This window comes from Sphaeramia orbicularis, chromosome 3, assembly GCF_902148855.1.
Source record: "Sphaeramia orbicularis chromosome 3, fSphaOr1.1, whole genome shotgun sequence".
Taxonomy (NCBI): Eukaryota; Metazoa; Chordata; class Actinopteri; order Kurtiformes; family Apogonidae; genus Sphaeramia; species Sphaeramia orbicularis.
Genome location: NC_043959.1, coordinates 51,977,651 through 52,000,228, shown reverse-complemented (window position 1 = coordinate 52,000,228; position 22,578 = coordinate 51,977,651). Strand labels below are relative to the sequence as shown.

The window sequence follows — 22,578 nt, the reverse complement described above, 5'->3', positions numbered from 1 at the left end:
AACTGTTTAAGTTATTTATAGTCACATATTTATAAATAAACTCCCTGCATTTATCGTTACCAAAGTTGCCTTAACCTGAAAAATGAGAGTCTAAACATGTTTACCTTGTTATTTTGGGAAGAAAAGCTTTCATTGAGAATGGTGTGGTGTGACTGCTCAAGTGTCCTGCATTATAGCACCTTGCAGCTTCACTGTTGGACTGCACCACTCGGACCACTCCTAACTCTCCTATTCCCTCTGCTGGGAAAGGCAGAAATTACACACCCTAAATAGAGGACAAACTATGGACTACAGTAAAACACTTTTACTTTGAACCTCATGTCTGCATTGAAGGACCGAAATGACCCACGTAGTGCAGTTGTTTATTTTCCATCTGCTGCTTTCTGTGGGAAGGCCTGGACTAGGTGAGGGCGTCGCTGACACCCCTTTCTATGAAATATCAATGTGAATGACTCACTCCCAAGTTTGTTGTCAATCATCACCGCAAATGCCAAGCCCATTATCACCAAATCTTTCAAGGAGTTGTTTTGTCCATCTGGTGGCAGACGTAGCAGGCTTTAGAAAAATAGGGAGGATTTTCAGAAAAGCATTCAGTGCTTTTGAATAAGCTTATTTTCCCTGAAGGTGAAAGAACTAGATTTTTCATTTACCTTATAAATGACCTTGTAAACATTCAATTTTCCATTTTTGGCTGCGTGCATTTAATTTCGTGCTTAGTTGACTTGGTGTGAGTGGGTGAATGTGTGCAGCAGAGAAAGGGAGACGTGTGAGTGAGTGAAGGAGGTGAAACTTGAAATCATAAAGATGAAGACTGGATGCGGCATTGGCTCAAGTATGAATAAGCATACCACACTTATACAACTAACCTTCTACCTTTGAGAATAGTGAGCATCAGCTGGCTGTCATTTTATCATTTGCACCTGTGAAATAAAAAAAGGGAATACCTTTGTTCTTTTGGCCACAGCTTCCTCAAGATGTGATAAAAGATTGTTTTGACAAGTGCTGTACACTCCAGCAGAGGATCAGTTTTTCTCCTGTTTGCTTATGGCGACTGTTTTGATAAAAGTCAGCCTTCTTTGCTGTTTGTGTTTCTGTTTTCGTTTTCCTTTTTTGTATTGAATAGCACAACAGGCAAGTTCATTATGCGTGTGACTCATCCCACTAGCCCACACCCCCTCCCCATCTGCTGCTGTGCGCTGGAAAGGAGAGGGAACCGCCATTGATCACTTCTTCCCTCACACATGCACGCACACACCCCACCTTCAACGTCACTATCGATCGACATGTTTAATGTTTTTGTGGGGAATAGCTGGCATTTCCTTTTGTGCCATTTTACATCTGTTCTCTACCATTTGCTGACATTATAATAAATCACAAAGCAAAAAAAAAAAAAAAAAAAAAAAGTAAAGTAAAATACATCCAATCAGTCAAACAATCTCACTGTTCAGTCAGCGCAGGGCTCTGATTTTTATTTTTTTCTTTCTGTAGCAGTGGGAAACATAAAAGGAAATAGGACTGGAAAGGAAAGGTTTTCTGTCTTGCAAATGTGTTTACATGAACTGAGCTGAGTTAACAGCAAAGGTGCTGGAGCAGAGTCTTTGGCAGTTTGAGGAAACATCCTTCAGTGATAAAACATTTTCCAAGTCTCTCTCTCTGATGATGATTTTTTTAACATTTATTATGTGTCTGTAACAGTGTATTATTTGTGTGTATATAATGTACAGGATAGTCTCAATCAGATTATATTAACATACTAATTAATTAACATAATGTGCATGCTATATAGTGTTTATTAAAATCATGTTTTGCTGATTTTGAGCCTAACTCCTCCTCCATCAGGTTGTTTATTTGAGAAGTTACCGTCACGAAGCTGAATTACATTTTTGGATCTGGTTGATTATTGGAGAGCTCTACCTTCTGGTTTAAATGGTATAATTTTACGAGAAAGTTTAAGTTTTCACTTTTAAAAACTGAACTTTGATTAAACACAAATCATTCTACTTGTATAAACTGAGAAGTCACTGAAAAGAAATGTATTAAGAATCTGGTGGCTTGAAAACTTTTCTGGCTTTCACCACAAACTATTACAGTCTTTGGATAATATCCCATAATGTCCATGATGAATGCCAAAATGATCCTCATCACTGTGGACAAATGAAGCAACATGAAAAGGCCAGGCAGTCAGTAATACCATTTTTACACAAAAGATTTGCACGAATATCCGGGTTTTTTTTTTACGTGGGTAAGCCATTAAAAATAGATTGACTCATTTCACACTGGTAGTAGAGAAGTTTGTCTTTTTGTTTTTTTCACGAATGACATCCTCAACAAACCGGAAAACGGAACAGCAGATTCCACTTAAATTTCCCTCGAAGCAGAAAAAGCTCTTTTCACCTTGATGTCTTGCCAGTCGTGCATCTTAACAAAATAACGAAATTCCATTGCTTGTTGTTGTCGGCTTTAAAAAAAACAATAACACTTGACTATTTACATCTGGAACTTTAACACAATCATCAGTGCCAATCAGAGTTGGAGTGGATAGATGTACATCATCACTGCTGAGTCATTAGAGCTTGGAATGACTGTGAGTAGTGTGAATTGTACATTTTCATTATGAAGACAAAAGCAAAATGACTGAGGGTCTTTTGTCTAATGTGATCTGAGTAAATATTAGATTTTAGTGTAGGATACAAAATACTAAACTGTCTTCTGATGTAACAGTACTCTAGATAATATATGTATCTTTGTATAGTACGTAGCATGCTATATCAATATTTTGAAATATCTCTTTAGAAAATAATAATGGAATTATTCTCCACTAGAGCAAATTCTTTGAGCAAGAGAGTAAATGCTGAAAGTCTTCATATGCTAAAAATCATGTGGAAATATTTGATAAAGGCACTCCGTTAGTTAGAAAAAGCTGTTGAGCATCAGAAACATAAAGTTTTTCAAACATTCTGTCACCCTCGTGTTTGATTGGACCCAAAAGCGAAACCTCAGGGTCTATTCCATGGTCATTTAAATATCTGGAGCATTATGGCTAAATGTGACCAAATACAACACATGTCAAATGAATCAAAACTTGGTTTTCTATGCATTACTGAGTCCTGGTTACATGCCAACTCTGCAAACGGCTAGTTCAAGTTTTTTTTGTTGTTGTTTTTTTTGTTTTTTTGAAAAGACAGACCTGAGGATACAAGTGGAGGAGAATTGTGTTGTTTTACATAAAGGAACAAATAGTATGGTCAGTGGTAAACAATATAGAATATATTGGTCTGAATGTAACCCTCTCCACACAAATGTCGGTCACTGGAAGAAGGAGATAATTTTATTTGGTGATTTTAATTTAAACTGACTCGATAAATCAAATCAAAAGCAGCTTAAATCATTAGCAAACAGACATGACCTGTCACAAGTAACTGAAGGGCTCACCAGAATAACCAATTCAACAGAAACATGTATTGATTTAGTCTTTAGTAATAGGTGCAATCAAATTAAAAAAACATTTAACATGGTCACTAGTTTATCCGACCACAACTTGACCACTTTCTCAAGAAAACTATCAAGGAATAGACTAGTCCGCCCTCTCAACAAATCATCTGGCCAGTTAAGGATTCCTTAAAACGAAATTAGTAATTTAGAAGCCGCGTTGATTGAAATCACTTGGTCTGATCATTTCTCACACAGACAGGTCGATGAAAATTGCAAGATTTTTATGACAGTTATCTATGAAATCATGAGCAGATTCCAGAAAAAAGTTAAGGCAAAGTCACAATAAAAAAGTTTTCCTTGGCTAAATGATGTCATCTGGACACTGATGAAACAACAAGATCATGCTCTCAAGACCGGAAGGGCTAATGACAGACAACATTTTACCTCACTCAAAAACAGAGTTACAAAGGAGCTCAAAAATGCAAAGGCAAATTTCTTCATAAATGTAATAAAAAACTCAAAATGTAATACTAAAGAAATTTGGACAAATATAAGGTAACTAACAAGAATATTACAACAAACAGCAGCATTAGTGAAATACAACTAAAAGAAGAACTGATCAAAGACCCAGCTGAAATTGCAGCAGCCATTAACACTCATTTTGTAGATTCTGTGAGAAATGTAATAAAAAATACTGACTTAAAAACACTAATTACAATATCTCTAAAGACTAATGCACCAGATTTTCTTCTGCATACTGTATCCCATCTTGAAATAGAGATTATTGATGGTTTGAAAAGCTCTAAAGCCAAAGATGCATTTGGTCGAGATACGATGTATCTCAAAAACTACAAACAATCACTCATTGCTCCTGTCACCAAGATCATAAATGAGTCCATAATTGAAAGTATCTTCCCAACACCTGGAAGCTGGAAAAAATCAGGTCTGAGATTGATAAAGGTAGTGTAAATTGGAGCAGTGTTGATCTAAAGAATGCCTTTGACACATCAGTAATGGTTCCTAATGAATAAGTTGTTTCATTTAAATTTTTCCCCATGCACTGTGCAATGAATGGAATCATACCTGGTACAAAGAAGACAGTCTGTTAAGAGTACAGAATATAACATCCTCAGTCTGTGAAAATCATCTTGGTGTACCTCAAGGTTCATTCTTGGGACAATTTTTACTTAGTCTGTACATTAATGGTCTGTCCATCCAATGTACAGTGCCAAATTTGTGCTGATGATGCTGTTATATGTGTCCATGCAAAAAACAACCTGAAAGCTGCTTACGAGCTGTCATCTGCAGTGAATAATGTGTCAGACTGGTTGCTAAGGTCACAACAGTCGTTAACGTGTCAAAGACCGTGACTATGTTTTTTTCAAAAGCGACAAATGTAGACATTGTATATCATGCAGTGATGGTGCAAGGAACAAAACTGGAAGTAGTACACGAAGTGAAATACTTAGATGTTATCAACTCTAAACTCTGCTTCAAACACATCAAATAAACTGTAAACAAAATGAGATTTAATTTTATCCAATTTCAGATACATCAGTGAAACCTGAAACAGCCAAGCTGTATTTCAATACGGTGGTTTTTTCACACATGACCCACTGCATGATAAGCTGGGCACTGGGAGGTAGAACCACTCTAAAACCTGTTGAAACGGCATATAATCAAACTCTGAAAATTTTAGACAAACAAAACAAAACTCATCATCACTGCAGTATCCTTAAAAACACCACTTATTGAGCTGGGAAAATGTGCTAAAATAAGCAGACTATATCCTGGTCTTTAAAATCCTTTGTGGATTTGCCCCTGCCCCATTACAGAAATGTGTACAAATAACTTCAGACAGACAAACCAGGCCTAGTTTGAGTGTGGCTGTATAGTTCCATCTAGAACAGGGGTCGGCAACCCTGGTCCTACAGAGCCACTATCCTGCATGTTTTAGATGTTTCCTTCTTCCAACACACCTGATGGTCATTACCGGGCTTCTGCAGAGCGTGATGATAGGCTTATCGTTTGAATCAGGTGTGTTGGAAGAGGGATACATCTAAAACATGCAGGATAGTGGCTCTGTAGGACCAGGGTTGCCGACCCCTGATCTAGAAGAAGCGCCTTTGGACAAACTGTGTTTTCATACTGTGCCTCTCAAACCTGTAAAAACTGTTATACATGACCTGCCCACCCTCACCCATTCACTAAACATCTAAAATCATAGTTACTGGACAATCAAACCTGCCTCCACAACCTGATATAAAGTCATGTGGTACTCTGTAATCAGGTGTGCACTGCAGTATAAATGTATAATGTTTTTTGCTTGTCTGTTGAATGAGTACACTCTATTGTACTGTCTTATGGGAGATATGTTGTTTTATGTGAAGGACTAAAGATGGGAATTAGCCTTGGCTATAATCTTACGTATTGGAACACATTGTGTTTATTAATATGCACTGTCCCTTTGGGGGAAAAAAATCTAACTTCAGTGTTTTATTTACGGAATATTGAGTATTACATATTGAGTGTTTTATGCTTACTTAGTGTCCTTTCAAAAAATACTTAATCTTGTTAACTCAGAAGACTGATCAGCGAACTGATAACTGGCATCTTCCCAGATACTTCCACAAAGTGTGAAAACATGGCTGTTAGCAGGTGCTTATAAAGTGCCATTTTAGATGGAAAACAGCCCTCTACTTATTTATACTTTATTTCTATTTCATATTGTCCACTAACACTACCTACTGACAACACTATGTAGCCCTGTTTATTCGTACCAAATCCATTTATAGAAATGCAAATGCCAAAATTCGCATTCGCAGAAACTTCACTTCAGCTTTTCTTGGCATTTCAGCTTCTGCATCACTAATATGACCTATAATGTCACTTTTACATCATCAGGCTTATTTTTTACTGCAGTGTTTTTTTCAGTAATTCCACAGAGTTAGTGTATCTAGTAAATATCTGATAATAACGTAATGATGAGTTTAATAAACATGCATGTGTATCTGTTTTTTTGTTTTTTTTTTTCAGTATCAGTGGTGTGGTGGCGCGTTATTTAGCCCTGCTGCCTCACAACAAAAAAATCCTGGGTTCGATCCCAGGGCCAGTATATGTTGCTTCCTTCCATCATATAACATTCACTTCACTTAGCCTAGGTAGGTCCATTGGTCAAGGATGTTTTCTTTTTTTTAACTCCACAATGAACTGACAACTGGCAGCTGGTAGAGGCTCCAGTGACCTTCCAGAGGACTCAGCAGTTATAGAAAATGTATGAATGAATGAAATCACCACGATGTGGTTTTGTTTAGATTTTCTTTTGTATAGTTTTCATGTAATGCAGTGAATACTGAGCTTTGTTTCGCTGCCCACCCTTTACGAGGTTTATGTTGCTAAAATCCTGTATGGTTTTTGTCCAATTGGATGCACCTGAGGAGACATACCTGGGTCGTCCTTCTACAATGTCTTGCCTGAGAAAGAAAGCTCAGATATATGAAAATACGTCTATAATTCTTCCAAAGCTACTATACAAATGCATAATAATCAGACGAGTCCTTCATCCACAGCAGCACACTATCAGTGGAGATTGATTTAAACTGTAGAAACTTTAGAATGACACTGTAAATATGTTTAGATTGGATTTATGTCATTGAGTATTACGCTAACCTAATAGAATACTTCTGTGGCTACTACTGTAGCAGCAGAAATTCACAAAATTCATCATGCATTGTTAAAATGAGATTGGCCGTTTCTCAATATGCGTTCTTGTCTGTTCTTCCATTCTCACGATCATGTGAAATGTCATCAGTCAGGGCCCAAGTACTGTTCCATTTCCAGTTCACACAAACTTAGAACACGTGGAATACAAGGATATTGTTCTTGTCTGCAAGCTTAAACCAAGGATGCACTGGTTGGTGACTCGGTTAGACTTGGCTAGCAAATATCCCAAGATGCATTTTGTCCTACTCTCGGCTTCTGTGACAACTTAATTCAGAAATGTTTTATTGAGTAGACGACCGTCACCAGATGATGTAATACAATGTTGGAACCTGCACCAGAGGCAGAATAGCGGGAAGTACATCTTTATGATATTTTGTGATATCTATATGATATGATATTATCATGATATTTGATTCAAATAATTTTGTTCCAGTTTTGAAAAATATACAAAATGTATAAAAATGTATTCTAACTATAAATGACATGTAGCTTGAATACTACTACAAATGTACTGAAATCAAGTCGAGTGACATTGTGGTGATTAGAGGGAAATACATTAGGGAGTCGATGGCAGAAATACACCAGAGCCAGGGAGGAAAGTTCATAAATACACAGCCATTCCAATTACAGAGAGGCATGCATTCTTAGGAAGTCCGTTCTCTGGGACTGTTCTTACCAACACCGTACTCGGCGAGTTCGCAAGATCATCCTCAGCAAACTTGATATTGTGAAACGGCCATTGTCTCAGTAGCTAACTAATGTTAGCTAATCAGTCTCACCTTTGACAGTGGAGAATTCTGTATTATTCACCTCCTAAGCAGCAGCAGCAACAATCCATCCAGATATAAACCATATAGAGTTGTCTAGTTTCTATACTTTCCTCTTGCAGCAGTTTAAAAAGAGGGATTCTCCTCCACAGGTACCCTATAGCCTGGTTAATGTAAACTCAAGTAGAGCTCTGGCAGGGACTACACTGTTGTCATGTTTTAGTACTGCAGTGAGAGATGTACACGGATCAGAAGTGTCCAAAACTTACACATATCTTTGTTTGTATCCTTTTGAGAGGTCATCTGAGTATCCATGGCTTGAAAGAAATTGTAAACTGACAGGGCTGTGTACTTCATTCAGTGTTTACTATGTTATGAGGGTGGTGTTTTAGCCATCTGCAGTCACATCACAGACAAGTGTAAATTACGTTATATCTGGAGGTTATAGACCATTCCCGAAATGCCAAAATGTGCAGTTCATATTAATCTATTTACCAGCTCCTAATCCTGATTACAAAGAGAAGACTACTTTCTTATTTATATAAATAGATATACATGCAGCCTATAACTATACACTGCAATTTGAGGAGGTTTCTTTATAACATATGAGCTTATGGTTAGTTATAATTTAATTTGAGTTTTAATATAATATTGACAATTAGTACCCTCAAACAGAAGAAATTCAAAGCATTTTAACTAATTCAACAGTCCATTGCTATGGTTTAAACACTTTGTCATGATAAGATGATGATGATTAATCGTGTATAAGGAATCCTGTTGTGAGACAAATGTGTTGTTTGCTTGTTTTCCCGCATGTAGGTGGTCCTGGACATGACATTTGGAGGTGGTGGTCATACCAGAGCAATACTAAATATGGTTCCTGAAGTCACAGTCCTGGCAGTGGACCGAGATCCTACAGCAATTTCTTTGGCTGAGCACTTAGCCAAGGAATACTCGTAAGTGATGTATTGTGTAGAGATGTTAAAAAAAAAAAAATCTTCCAGGCCAAAAGACTTGCTAAAGCTTATGTTATGAGCTGTCTAGACAAATGTTTATACGGTATCAGGGTTAATGTTTTACCATGATTTTTCATTGTCACAGTTGACAGCTTGAGCAGTGTTTAGTTTGTGGTCATTATTTCTTAAAATGTACCGTAGGTGTGATATAGTATCATAGCTTTCTGTCTTTCTCAGTTCTTGCCTGAGCCCAATCAAATACTGTTTGCTAAGATACAGCCCCTGAGTTCCACAATCCAATCAAATCCATTCCTCCTTCTTAACTTAAAGCTTTTCTCCCCCCACGCAAAGCTGGTGGGCCCGGCATGTCATTTGTCAGAGTAAGGGCCCACGCCTGCAGTGTGAGGGAGATGTTGCCTCCCACGAAGGATCTATAAGATATGGGGGGGGGGGGGGGGGGGGGGGCAGGAAGTAGCGAGAAGCCCAGAGAAGTTAAAAAGTAGAGACAAGGGAAAAAAAAAAGAAAACGAAAACACGAGAGTGAGAGAACAGGGAGACACGAGGACACAATGCCAGGGTGAGAGGGAGTATGTGTGCATCAGCAAGCGAGGGAGGATGAAAATGAGATGTTCCTAAGACCATGGCGTGGGAAGGAATCCTTTTACGTAGATTCTGGGGAAACCTCTCTCAAGGGAATCTGCCAGAGAAATGTGCCTGTGAGCAGGGAATGACAATTAAGAGAGAGAGAGAGAGATTCAGAACACTGTATTCTGTCAGCAGCAATATACCCCCGCTGTAAACTCTTCCACGCCTACTCGTGATGCAAGTTGAGAGAAGCTAGAGAAATCTAGCAATTAACCAATATTATTGGAAGCCTGAGTAAAAGACCCTGGCAGCCTACACAGTGCATCCACACAACAGGGTTGGAGGATTTTCTCTCTCCTCTGCACTTCCATATCTTGAAGAAAGTATAACCTCAGTGCAAACTGTTGAGTGTTGGTGTGAATTTAACCCCAGTATAAAAGAATCCTTTCACCTAACATTTCTTTTTAAATGCATACGTTAACCCTCTCCTTTCTTAACGTTGTTTTCTCACGTCTTCAGTGGGATTTGTCTCTTGTGTGTTTGAGTCTCTCTATTCTTTGGTTTCTGACTGCTTTCTGCCGTTCTGGTTGTTGCTATGACTTCCCGGCACTCGAAGCTCTCCAGTAGTTGTGCCCATAATGAATGTCATAAACCTACTGAAAAGCCGAGTCTGGCAAAGAGTGGATTTAGATGTCGGGGTCACACAGTGAATGATAATATATGATATTAACTCACTATGTGCCATGGGAGCATTGAGTTTTTCAGGTGATACCATCATAATATGAACACTAACATGACACTTTTTTTTAACCAAATCTACAGTTCAGATTGAATTCTCTACAATCATCATACAAAGCCATTCAGAGTGTGCTCCACTTTTTCACTGATGACCTTTATTCATGTGCACAATCCTCCTGGAGATCAAAATACTGACTTTCAAGAATGTCATAGCCAGGACAGGTGCCATTAATGAATTTTTACTGATGCTAATTGCCAAGACTCCTGGTTCAGGGCCTTGCTGCCAACAGATTCCACATAGGAGCTAATGAACTGTGGTTGCTGATGGTTTTCTAATCCAAGCTTCTGAATGCTGCCCTCACTGTTCTGAGGGAAAACTACATTAACAACATTGACAAAAACTGCCTCCTTCCTAACCCAGTTGCCAGTTATCTTATTTTAGCATAAATACTGTCTCTCAGTTCACATTCCTGTGAGCTTACAGGAAATTTTGAGTGCATAGGTATGTTGTCTTCATACCATCAATGGGTGCCATCTTGGCTGTGTAATAGGAAGGTTTAGCTAGCTGATAATGTGGTTTTCAGCACTAACTGTTGCAAATGGTTGCAAATCACCATGAAAAAGAAAAAGTGTGACTGTCATTACCAGGAAATCCAAAATGACCATGTTCTGTTTGAGACTATCGCTACCAATTTCCTCAAGGCTTGCATGCAATATTAACTTATTTTATGTCTTATCTGAACTTAATGCGTATCTACCAATAGACAGACTTTAAATAGATGCATAATTAAGGACGGTGTGGCGGTGTAGTGGTTAATACTTCTGCCTCACAGCAGTCAGGTTTCCAGTTTGACTCTCGGTCGGACCAGATCCTTTCTATGTTTTACTTGTTACCTATTCTTTCCTCACAGTGCAGGTTTCCTCTGGGTCTTCCAGTTTCCCCTGCTATTAAAAAAAAACAGGTGGTTATAGGTTAATTCTCCTGTCAGTGCCCCTGACTACGGTACAGATTAAGATCTGGAGTTGGTCCCTGAGCGACTTTAATGCCAGCTCACTGCTCCTAATGTGCTACTGTGCTAATGCTAATGCTAATGCTAGGTACTGTGTGTGTATTAGGATGGGTAAAATGCAGAGATTGAATTTCCTCCTGGGATAATGAAGTGGGTTAACCTTTAACCTTTCATTTGTTAATAGAGACTTAAAAATTGTAAAAACTAAAGTGGCCATATTGGATCTTGTTCACCAGCCCAGTTTATCCAGCTATAATGCAGCCTGCACACAGATGTATCCTCACTGTCACCAATAACTTTCCTGATGCAATGATGAAAATAGCTTCTGTCAATCAATCATGAATCATAATTGACACCAGCAGAGAGCAGAGTTCCTATAACTGTATCGCAGTAATCTGTAACTCTTTAGAAAGCTTTAAACCAGGAAATACAGGTGACACAGGAATGTTAGTTAAAAAATACAGTGAAATTTCCTTTATTATAATTAAGAACAGCGTGTAATTCACAGTCTTTTCAACTATTATAAAAAAAAGAGACATAAGATAAAAGATGGTATTAAAAACTAGTCTCTGTGTGTTCTGTGTTAGTAGCTTCTACTCTTTTTTTTCCTTCACTGGACTGTAGATATTTTCATCACTGCTCCCCTGCTGAAAGCAATCAATCAGCATCTTGTCTTAGGCTTCAGTGACGCAGGTAAAGGAACTGAGCAGGTCAACACAAGGGAATATTTCAGGCTTGATTTGTGAGGAGGCAGCATCGTGTTGAATGAGCATGCGCTCTGAAGTGAGGCAGCTGTGAAGGTTCTTGATGTCCTCACTGAGTGTACTCTTACCTCAGTGAATGGAGGGCAAGAAATGTTTCAGTGAGGGGAGTAATTCATTCACTGCTCTATCACATGAAACTTGTGTTTGCTGTTTTGTAAATTGTGCATATTCATAGGTATTTTTAAATAAAAAAAAAATGCATTAAAAAATAGAAATAAAAATCTGTCTTAGCCTAACTGCTCTGTCCACTTTCTGTCTAGACAACAGACTAACAAGAATGAGATGTACTGAAACAGCACTTCTATAAAAAAAAAACAAAAAAAAAACTGTTGGCACTGTATGGCATGTTGTATTGAAGTTCAGCCTTTCACAGTTTAACCAGTTTGTACAACTTGGCCAGAATTTTGCCTCCATATAGTTATCTGTTTTCTACACTTTTTGTCTTACCTACCTTACTGAAATGATCATTATCCTGGTAGACGTTCCAACATAGCTGCTGAATCACATGTCTCTGTTAACATTGGGTTAACCAGCTACAAGTGAAAGAGACAGCTCGTTTAGCACTACGTTACAAACCACATAATAAATGTTAAATGATCAAGTGATAGTACCCACTTGCACCGAATTAAAAAAAGTGATATTCAGTAAAGGGAAATGTGAACAATTTCATCACACTACTCAGAACCTAATGACAAGCTTTGGTAAAACTAGAAGAAATGTTCAGAAATTAAGCCTGAAAAGCTCATAGCATAATAGTAAAATAGTGAATTGCCTGGATTTTACTTTTCTGTCAGATGAACTATTCAACTGTTCTGCGTACATGCTGCAAACATAAAGCATCCTAGTTTCTGTTGAACTCCTCATGTTATTAGTTCTATTTGTTCATTACTGTAAACTCAGTACTTGGGACTTTTACCATTTTGTAAGCTTTAATCACTACTGACTATATGTTGAATTTTCTGAAATACTTAATGTGGCAAAATGTTTCACATTGTGAAATTCAGACCACATACACTTCAAGGATGACTTTTATAGGAGTAAGTTTATATTGTATTAATTAAAGGGTGAGTTTTTTCTTGATAAAATTTCTGTAAATCCACATTTTGAAGTTGGTATGTAAAATATTCCAACTTTATAAACTTTTTTCTGAATAATATTGTGGAATGAGAAAAGGGGTGGATTTACATACTTGGAGGAGATCTGAGCACTATCACTGGCAGTTTATTTTAGTGTCAAAATGGTTTTCACAATGGCCTAATTCGACTGTCTCCTTAATGGATGAATATAATCATTATAATCTATTGTATCGTATGTCATATCCTTTGCTATCGCATCCTTTCCAGACTGTTAGCAACGCCATTATCAAAGTACACTATGTTGCCAAAAGTATTCGCTCACCTGCCTTGACTCGCATATGAATTTAAGTGACATCCCATTCTTAATCCATGGGGTTTAATATGACGTTGGTCCACCCTTTGCAGCTATAACAGCTTCAACTCTTCTGGGAAAGCTTTCCACAAGGTTTAGGAGTGTGTTTATGGGAATTTCTTACCATTCCTCTAGAAGCACATTTGTGAGATAACACACTGATGCTGGATGAGAAGGCCTGGTTCTCAGTGTCTGATCTAATTCATCCCAAAGCTTCTGTCGAGTTGAGGTCAGGACTCTGTGCAGGCCAGTCAAGTTGATCCACACTAAACTCTCTCATCCATGCTTTGAGCACTGGTGTACAGTCATGTTGGAACAGGAAGGGGTCATCCCCAAACTGTTCCAACAAAGTCGGGAGCATGGAATTGTCCAAAATCTCTTGTTTTAGCATACCAAAAGATTTTGGACAAATGGTCAACAATTCCCATAAACACACTCCTAAATCTTGTGGAAAACTTTCCCAGAAGAGTTGAAGCTGTTATAGCTGAAAAGGGTGGACCAATGTCATATTAAACCCTATGGATTAAGAATGGGATGTCACTTAACCCATAAAGACCCAGTGCTATTTTTGTGGCAGTTCCCAAATAGTTTTTTCTCTATATTTTCCCTTTCTTAATGATTAATTTACTGATCATGTAGATGTTCATTAGAGCTCAGAGTAAAGGAAAGGGTTTTATAATCAAAGAAAACTCAAAAAAAAGTGACTTTTTCAGTGAATATATCAATAACTGGACATAAAAATAAGTGTCTCCATCCACTGTCATTGATCCAACTCCATGGGTTTTAGTGGTGAATCAGTGTTGTAAAAGGTGACGGTGTTTCCACAGTAACTACAGAGCCTCTGAAAGTCCAAATAGGTCATATCTGATGACCATGAAAAGATGACAAACTGCATTTTACACCAAATATTTACATGTTTTGGTAAGATTAGAGGATTAGAAGTTATTAAACATTTTAGATCAGTACATGGTTTTGGTCACCGGTGGAGGTTTGGGTTTTTATGGGTTAAGTTCATATGCGTGCAGGTGAGCAAATACTACTGGCAATATAGTGTAGCTCAATATTGACAGACAAGTGGGGGAGAAAAAAATTGTAATGAAATAAATAAAATGATAAAATAATAAATAAAATGGTTATAATTGTAGGGGTGTCATTTGTTCATTGTCCTCCACTCAATCCACAATGTCCGTGATACCCACAGGACACACAATACAAGAAATGTTTGGTAGGAACATGACCATGTATTATGGTTTAAGTTTAAGATCTCTGATATTTTCAGTTAAATTATAATGACAATTTATTCAGAGTAAACCCATAATATTGTAATCTTGTGTGACCAGAAGTTATTTCACAAGTTGAAGTTAGTAACACAGTCTGTTGTGGTCCTCCCGAACCAGCATTTGTACTTCTGGAAGCTTCCTTTGGTTTTTTTTGCCATTTCAGAGGACTACTATCATCACTGTTGTTTAATCTTCGTCAGTGGCATTTCACAAGTCATCTGATACAATCTGCACAGCTTTGGACCATCTCTGTGTGACTTTAAGAAACTCACAGATTCAGTGTTAATATAGTAAGATGCCAGAATAACAAAAATTTGCATGATGTCAATGTTGTGGGGTGCTACAACTATAAATAGCTCAGATCTCTTAAGCAATTATGAGCCCACACTTGGACCTCTGCACATACACCACTGAAACTTGTCCTCTTTAATAATATAAGACCTTACATAAGGCATTTATATCTCCAACTCTGTGTCTAAGCCACATAAAGAAGTTAATAATTTAGAAATGTTATGTAACTGTTTTGCATATTTTTAAATCTTTCAGGGGTGTACAAAACATGTTGTAGAAGAAGCCCCTTTGTGTAGTGAAAGGTATGGTTATCACCTGTGTGTGGGCGGACACACATGTGAGAGTTTAGTTTCTAATTAATAAAAACTTGTGTAATTCTAATATAACTGCAAACATGCTGCTAATAGTTTAAAAATTTTGGCTGCAAAGCAAAACAGTTTGCTTCAAATTGCTAAGCATGTGTAAAAAAAAAACATAGATATATAGTATATAAGCAACTTAAAAGGCAGAAGTATGTTTGCCTTATTGTCTTAAGTTGAATAAATCTGTTTTCACCATTTCCATTCGTGCACATAAACAGAACATGTTTTTTAGTGTAACTCCTTTTGTGTTGACTTCATATACAGTGTCTAGAAAACGTATGTAAACACTTTGAAATGTCTTACTTTTCTACAAGAACTGATATTAAAATGTGATCGGATCTGCATACAAGTCACAAGTATGAACCAACAAAATGTTCTTAACCTACTACCAATAGCTGTGTTCAGTAAAGACATGAAATATTCAAATTTTTTGTGTGGTATTAGGTTTAAAAACATTGCTTTTTTTCTATTCTTGTGACAGATCACATCATATTTAATGACCAATTCATGGAGAAAATAATGAATTTTGAAAGGGTTCACATACTTTTTCTTGCCACTGAAAAGCTTCAGCGTCAGTCTGAACCAAACTGTTGCCCAACTCACTGCTTTCAACCCTCCAATGCTTTTCTTTATGGCAGCCGGCTCTGACAGCACCACAGAAATGTGTCTTGTCTGCTTTACTCCTCAGTGGGCACTCTTTCAATCCCCTAAAGCGAAATTCAGAAATCATTTTCACAGTTTAAATTGTGTAATGTGCATAGTTTCATTCAAACAGACTACAGACCAGTCATTCAGTTTTTTTTTTAAAGCGAAATGAATTACCATATATCATATTGACACACAGTAATCAAATCATAATGATAGTAAATGTGATGTAAAAGGATTTACTCAAAGTAGTGAAAGACCAAAATTACAACCTAACTCAGCATTTAAGCTGCTCCCACTTCCACTTCAGTAATCCTGTTTCCAGCAGCTTTCTATTAAACCCAGTGAAAGTTTTTGTCTTGTACCAACCGACCAACATCAAACAAGTTTAAGACATTTGTTGACATTTATTTGTTTTGTTTAAGCATAAAAACTGAGTACAGGACCTTTGACAAATTGTAAATGACAAATACCTTTTAACCCATAAAGACCCGGTACTACTTCTGTGGCAGTTCCCAAATGATTTTTTCTCTGTAGTTAACCTGTCTTAAGTGTTTTACCACCATTTATTGCCATATTATCCTTTTTATTTAGTTTTTTCAGTGTAAATCATGTATTTTCCTATATTTAATTCACTGATCATGTAGATGTTCATAAAAGCTCAGAGTAAATTCACAGGTTATTGTATCAAAAACAGAGAAAACTGAAGAAAAGGTGACTTTTTCAGTAAAAAGCATCATTAACTGAATATAAACCCATTGTTTCCATTCACTGTCATTAATCCAACTCCATGGGTTTTACTGGTGAGTCAATGTTAGAGAAGATGACAGTGTTTCCATGGTAACTACGGAGCCCCTGAACGTCCAAATGGGTCATATCTGATGACCATGAAAAGATGAATAACTGCATTTTACACCAATTATTTACATGGACCGATAGGGTTAGTGGATCAACAGGTATTAAACAGTTTAGATCAGTAGATGGTCTTAGTCACTAGTGACTGTTTGGGTCTTTATTGGTTAAAGTAAAAAAAATGTGAAGAGACAGAAAGAGGACAGCATATACACTATATGGACAAAAGTCTTGGGACACACTGAATCCAGAAGTTTCTTTGGTAACAGGAGTCTGAGGTACAAAACAACAATGACAAACATCATGAATTCATTTTGCATTAAATATTTTCATTTTGTCTTTAAGATTTGTTTTAAGATTTTCTGAGGGAGTTCTGGCTATAAATAATCATTTTTAACAACATCCAACCATCTGGTTTCTTCTGCAGCCCTGTAACACCAAACGTATCATATGTGATACATGAGTTTTGAAGCCCTCTACAGGATCAGTGTGATATTTTTTGTCTTGAAAAACCTGATGTATACAATTAGATACATGCAATACATGGATAATCCACCAGGTCGCAGGAATTTGTTCACCAGAGGTGTAAGGATTGGTTTGTATGTACGTATGCAAAGAAGTCCTCTAGAGATCCTATGGAGAAGGTACATTGGACACAAGGAAAGTGTGGACTAGTTGGATTGCAAGGCTTGGTGGAGAGAACGCCGTGCAACTATATAAAGGGAAAACAAAGAAAGTTTGAGTTGAGACTCTTTGTACGCATGTGGCTTGGGTGTTCTCCCAGATCTGAATTAATAAATGTATCAATGGAAGATTAAGAAGTATCAGTGTCCTGATTCATCATAAAAGAAAAATACCCTATCAAGAGGCCTTTCCAGTGACACTACAAGATTGTCAGGAGGCAGAATTTTGTCAGTTTTGAAAAGGAATTGCCAATTTGTTAGACATGTTTGTGTTATATTATGTTTTTGTTTGTTCCAAAATAATCATATTTTAGCACTGAGACCCGATGTATCAAATATGATACAAAATTGAAAATCATACATTGAAATTGATATTTGAAAAAAAAAAACAGTTTTTTTGGTTGTTCAGAAGGACCAACAAAGGCTCTGGTTTCAAAGAACTGGAATTTTCTGTCAGTGATTTAATTGTTCAGGCTTTACAGGGTTAGCTCTCAGTCAAGAAGAAGAATCAGCCTTTAAACTTATGTCATGTTGATTTGACATTTATTGTGATAATTATTGACAAGAACTGACGTGAAAAGTTTTACCATGATAATGTTCCAAATCACTGGGAATGGGAAGTCCTGCAAGGTGGACGTGTCCCAGTATTTTTGTCCATATAGTGAATCACATTTTAGTGTTGGGCTAAATCAGTGGACAAAATCAAAGATTATTCTAGTGGAAAGGTTTCTTGCTGAACAAAAACTCAAAATGCAATCTGTTTGCTCTTGTAATATAATAACTGTGAATGTATTTTCTCCAGTTAGATATGGCATGTGGTTTTAGTAAAGGAAATGTGTCTTTGAATCAAGTCTTCAGCTTCAGCTCATATAGTCAGAAATTAAAATCGTAAATCCTCCATAACATTAGTAGAAAAATGTTTTGATCATATTTCCCATCTCTGTCACCCTGTGCCAATAAAAACATATTTTCAGGTTTAGAAAATATGTCTTTCCATTAATGGGAAATGAATGTTCCCTTGGATGCAATGACACAAAATGGATCAGTCACTGAAAGGGGGAAGAAAGGAAATGTATAGAATCCAAAGGATGTGATAAGAGAATGTGACTAAATATATTCAATTTGGATTTATATGCCAGTCAGCTATGGGCAGATTATTCGTTTCTGTACTATTTACAACCAGTCAGAATCATAATCAGAATTTGACATTGAGTTATGAAAGGTGGAGAACCTCTGGTTTTGCATATTTCAGTAGCTGAATGGTTTCTAAATGGTTTAGGCAGTGTGCAGGATGCCTTAAAGGTGCAGCAGGAGAGTGTTGAGAAAGAACAAGATGGCTTCTACTATAGATTTTTCAACAAATTAACTACAGTGCTAGACAGTGAATAACAACAGCAAAGCAAAGGAAGCCCTTGATAGCGTGGGTGGAATTCTCCCTTGCCATTTTGTTGGTCCTCAGTGGGTTTTGAAATAGAGGACCTGCCAATTTGTGTTCTCCCTGCGAATGCCCCTTGTTAATCTTTAGGACACTATGATCACCATTAGGGGTAAGGGTTGGGTTTGGGTATTATCTGAGCGAAACTCACCAGCTCTACTACGAATACAAATATGCAGAAACTAATAGTAATATATGCATTATTAAGGTATTCACGGTGCTTCCAGTAAATGTGCCTGGATGGAGACAGTATAAACATGAGTTTGTGTGATGTAGGCCACTAACAATGGACCTATATGGGCACAGGTTGTACTTTGTTACAAATTTAGGTCAATTTAAGCACTCGAAAGGTCAAAGGATACATTTAAGAACAGAGCAGATGCTCATGAGAACCAATTCGGTGAAGAAGACCACGTAAGACCTTTTAGTCCTAATGTATAGATGCTCACTCCTGTTGCTTTCTTGTGCCGTCATCTTTGTTCACACAATGTTAAAAGGTCACATGAAAAATGCATGACTGTGGCTGGAGGATCTCACCACTCTTGCATGAGGAAGTGACTGAGTACACAGGGTCTTGCTGTCGGAGACTGTGGAGGATGTCATTAGGTTAGATAGTAACTTTTAGGCTCCTTTGCAAAGTGTCTACTTAAAGGCCAGTCAGACAGTGGGTTCTGTTCCCTAACATCCACACTGGTGTGTTTTTGTTTTAAAGCAGTGTTTGAAATGATTATTGAGTCAACCTGTTGTGAATGTAGTCAGTAGCATCATGTTCAAAAGCAGAAGTTCAACAGCTGCTATCGGACAACAAGGACAGAATTACCTGTAATTTAGTATCCACATTGACTTTAAAGCTGGGTATGACTTCCGTCACCAATTTTTCATCAAATCTGTAAAACCCGAGTCATAGCCTTAGTATCACAAATCTGTAAGTCTTTCCGTGATTACTCACCTGAATCTCTTCCCTCACGGTGAACACTTCTGAAGTGTACTCCACCATACACAGTCCATGTGTTTAGAAACAGAGCCGGTAGGTCACTCAGGCATTTTCGGAAATTTGTCGCAACGTGCATTGTGGGAAGCAGAGCTACACGCAGCCACATTATGGCCACAACGGCAACAAACATGGAAACGGCTTCATTGCCTCTTACTTCTGCATCTGCGTGTAGCTCCGCCACGTACCAGAACACACTCAGGACTGTCAAAACCACCAACGAATCAACGCTATGTATCCACAGACTGTACCACTCACTGAATAAAGTATAGAGCTCATTGTTTACACGTAACCATATTATGGTACCATCAAGTTCATTCATTCATTCTTTTCCAAAGTACTTATTCCTCAAAAAAGTCATGGGGTTCTCGGAGGCTATTCCAGCTACCAGTGGGTGAGGGCAGGATTCACCCTGGATATGTCGCTAGGTCATTGTGGGGTTGACATATGCAGATGAGCACATTCACACCTACAAGTGATTGACATTGACCAGTTAACCTGTTCATGCACATGTCTTTGGCTGGTGGGAGGAAGCTAGAATACCCGGACAGAACCCACGGAAACACGGTGAAGATCCAATTTCCACACAGAAAACAACATCTTGATTTTGCAGTAGCACTAAAGACTTTCTTCAGGGTTCTGAAGGTTTAAGTGAAAGGACCAAACACTGTTAGTGCTAGCAGATTCTATTAAATCCCTTAAAACAGACCAAAGTAAACCTGCTAGGCATGTCACTGTCATTCTGTAGATCTGAAGATGACCCACCCATCTTAACAAAATCTAGAGGTGACACCTACAGGACTACGTTACCATTGTATACTTAAAATGTGAATGGTGAACGTTCAATTATTAAAATTAAAAACTGGATATCCACTTAATAGCCAAATATTTGGGTCTTGTCCTACTCAACAGCCCATAGTCAAGGCTGGTGGCTTGTTCTATTCCGTACAGGCTCATGCGAAAGGGCTTCAGTGATCCCTGATGAGACCCGATCAGGCAGAAAGTGTTAGTGTTTGCGTTCTTGTTGTCAAAAGTCCCTGTTTTGGTTTGACAAAACTGCAACACAACACGTGACAAACTAAATCACTGTCATTGCTCTGTAGGAAGTGTAAAGCTCATACATTTCAATCTAAAATGTATTAGTGTGGACTTTGTCTTACAAGATTTGTCATCAAACACATTGTTAGGCTATATGTTTTTATGTTGTCTTCCATGCTAACTATAAACTATTGAAACAAAGTCTGCTTTTTCATAAATGGGAGAGGAAATTCACCCATAAAAAAATAAATAATCCAATCTTTCCTTCATATTAAAATTCTACTGTTTAGCCAGTACAGGCACAATAATAATCAGCATGCCATTTTTTGGAACCCCTGCTGTTAATGATTGTCTTTTTTAAACTCTAGTGTGACAATTCCTCACCCAGTGATAATGAAAAATCACTTGTAAACAGCCTTCTACCCCTCCCACTTTAACTCCTTGACATCAACACGGGGGGAAAGGGAATGATCACATTGAAAATAATAAAAAAAAAAAAAAAAATTGAAGCCCATCAGTATGGGTTCTAATTAATCAACTTTGTAATCATATGTTACATGATAAATAGCTCTCCTGTGTCATGTCAGGGTGTATTAGTGTGCCTCAGCACAACACAGTGACTATGAGTCTTACTCTGATACATGACAGTGTTTGTTCTTTAATAAGAGTCCGTATGGGTTCACACAGCAATTCTCTTTTTGGTCTAAACCAGGGGTGTCAGTCATACGGTCTGCAGCCCAAAACTGGCCCACCAAAGGCTCCAATCTGGCCCATGGGATGAATTTGCAAAATGCAAAAATTACACTGAGATACTAACAGTCAAAGGTGTCAAAATCATTTTATTTCAGGGGTAACATACAGTCCAATTCAATTTCAAGTGGGCCAGACCAGTAAAATACTATCATATTAACTTATAAATGATAAATCCAAATTATTCTGTTTGTTTAGTGTAAAAAAAGTAAAATCACATGAAAAAGTTTATATTTACAAACTATCCTTTCATAAAAAATGTGGAAAAAAGTGCAATTTTAACAATATAACAAGCATCGTATTGTTAAGATTGCACTTATTTTTCTTCAGACATTTCAGGTTGTTCATATTTGTTCAGGTTATTCACATTTTTAAAGAATAGTCTGTAAATGTGCTATAGTTAGATGTATTATGCTAGATATAATGCTTTCATTCTAAAACATAGAGAACATTTTGGAGTTGTTATCTATTTATAGGTTATTATGTTATTATTTTACTGGTCCGGCCCAGTTCATATTGGGCTGAATGTGTATTGTTTTTTGTATTTTTTTGAGCACTTTACCACAGGGGAATAATGTAAGTCTTGTGTATTTTTATGTTGACTATATAATACTTGTAATGATGCTTATTCCTCAATACTTCCTTAAAAATATGAAAGTTCTCAATGTTCACCATCATCTTATTAAGAGATGTGGGTCTTAGAATGAGTCATATCAGGTCACATTGTACATCCCGCTGTTTCAAATGCAAAAACTTGTAATACTGCACCTGAACTCACCATGGCCTTTATAATCTAACACCTTAATTGTGTCTTATAGGATGACTCTGATGGGTTACTACATCCATCC

At 37.4% G+C, this 22,578-nt stretch overlaps 1 protein-coding gene across 1 annotated transcript in view; it reads left to right on the top strand.

The window, feature by feature from the left end:
- Positions 1–22,578, top strand: part of mettl15 (methyltransferase 15, mitochondrial 12S rRNA N4-cytidine) — a 58,389-nt gene that overhangs the window by 22,299 nt on the left and 13,512 nt on the right. Inside the window, exon 3 of the mRNA XM_030131077.1 lies at positions 8,742–8,878. Within this exon, the coding sequence (XP_029986937.1) occupies positions 8,742–8,878 (137 nt within the window). The remainder of the gene's footprint in view (positions 1–8,741; positions 8,879–22,578) is intronic.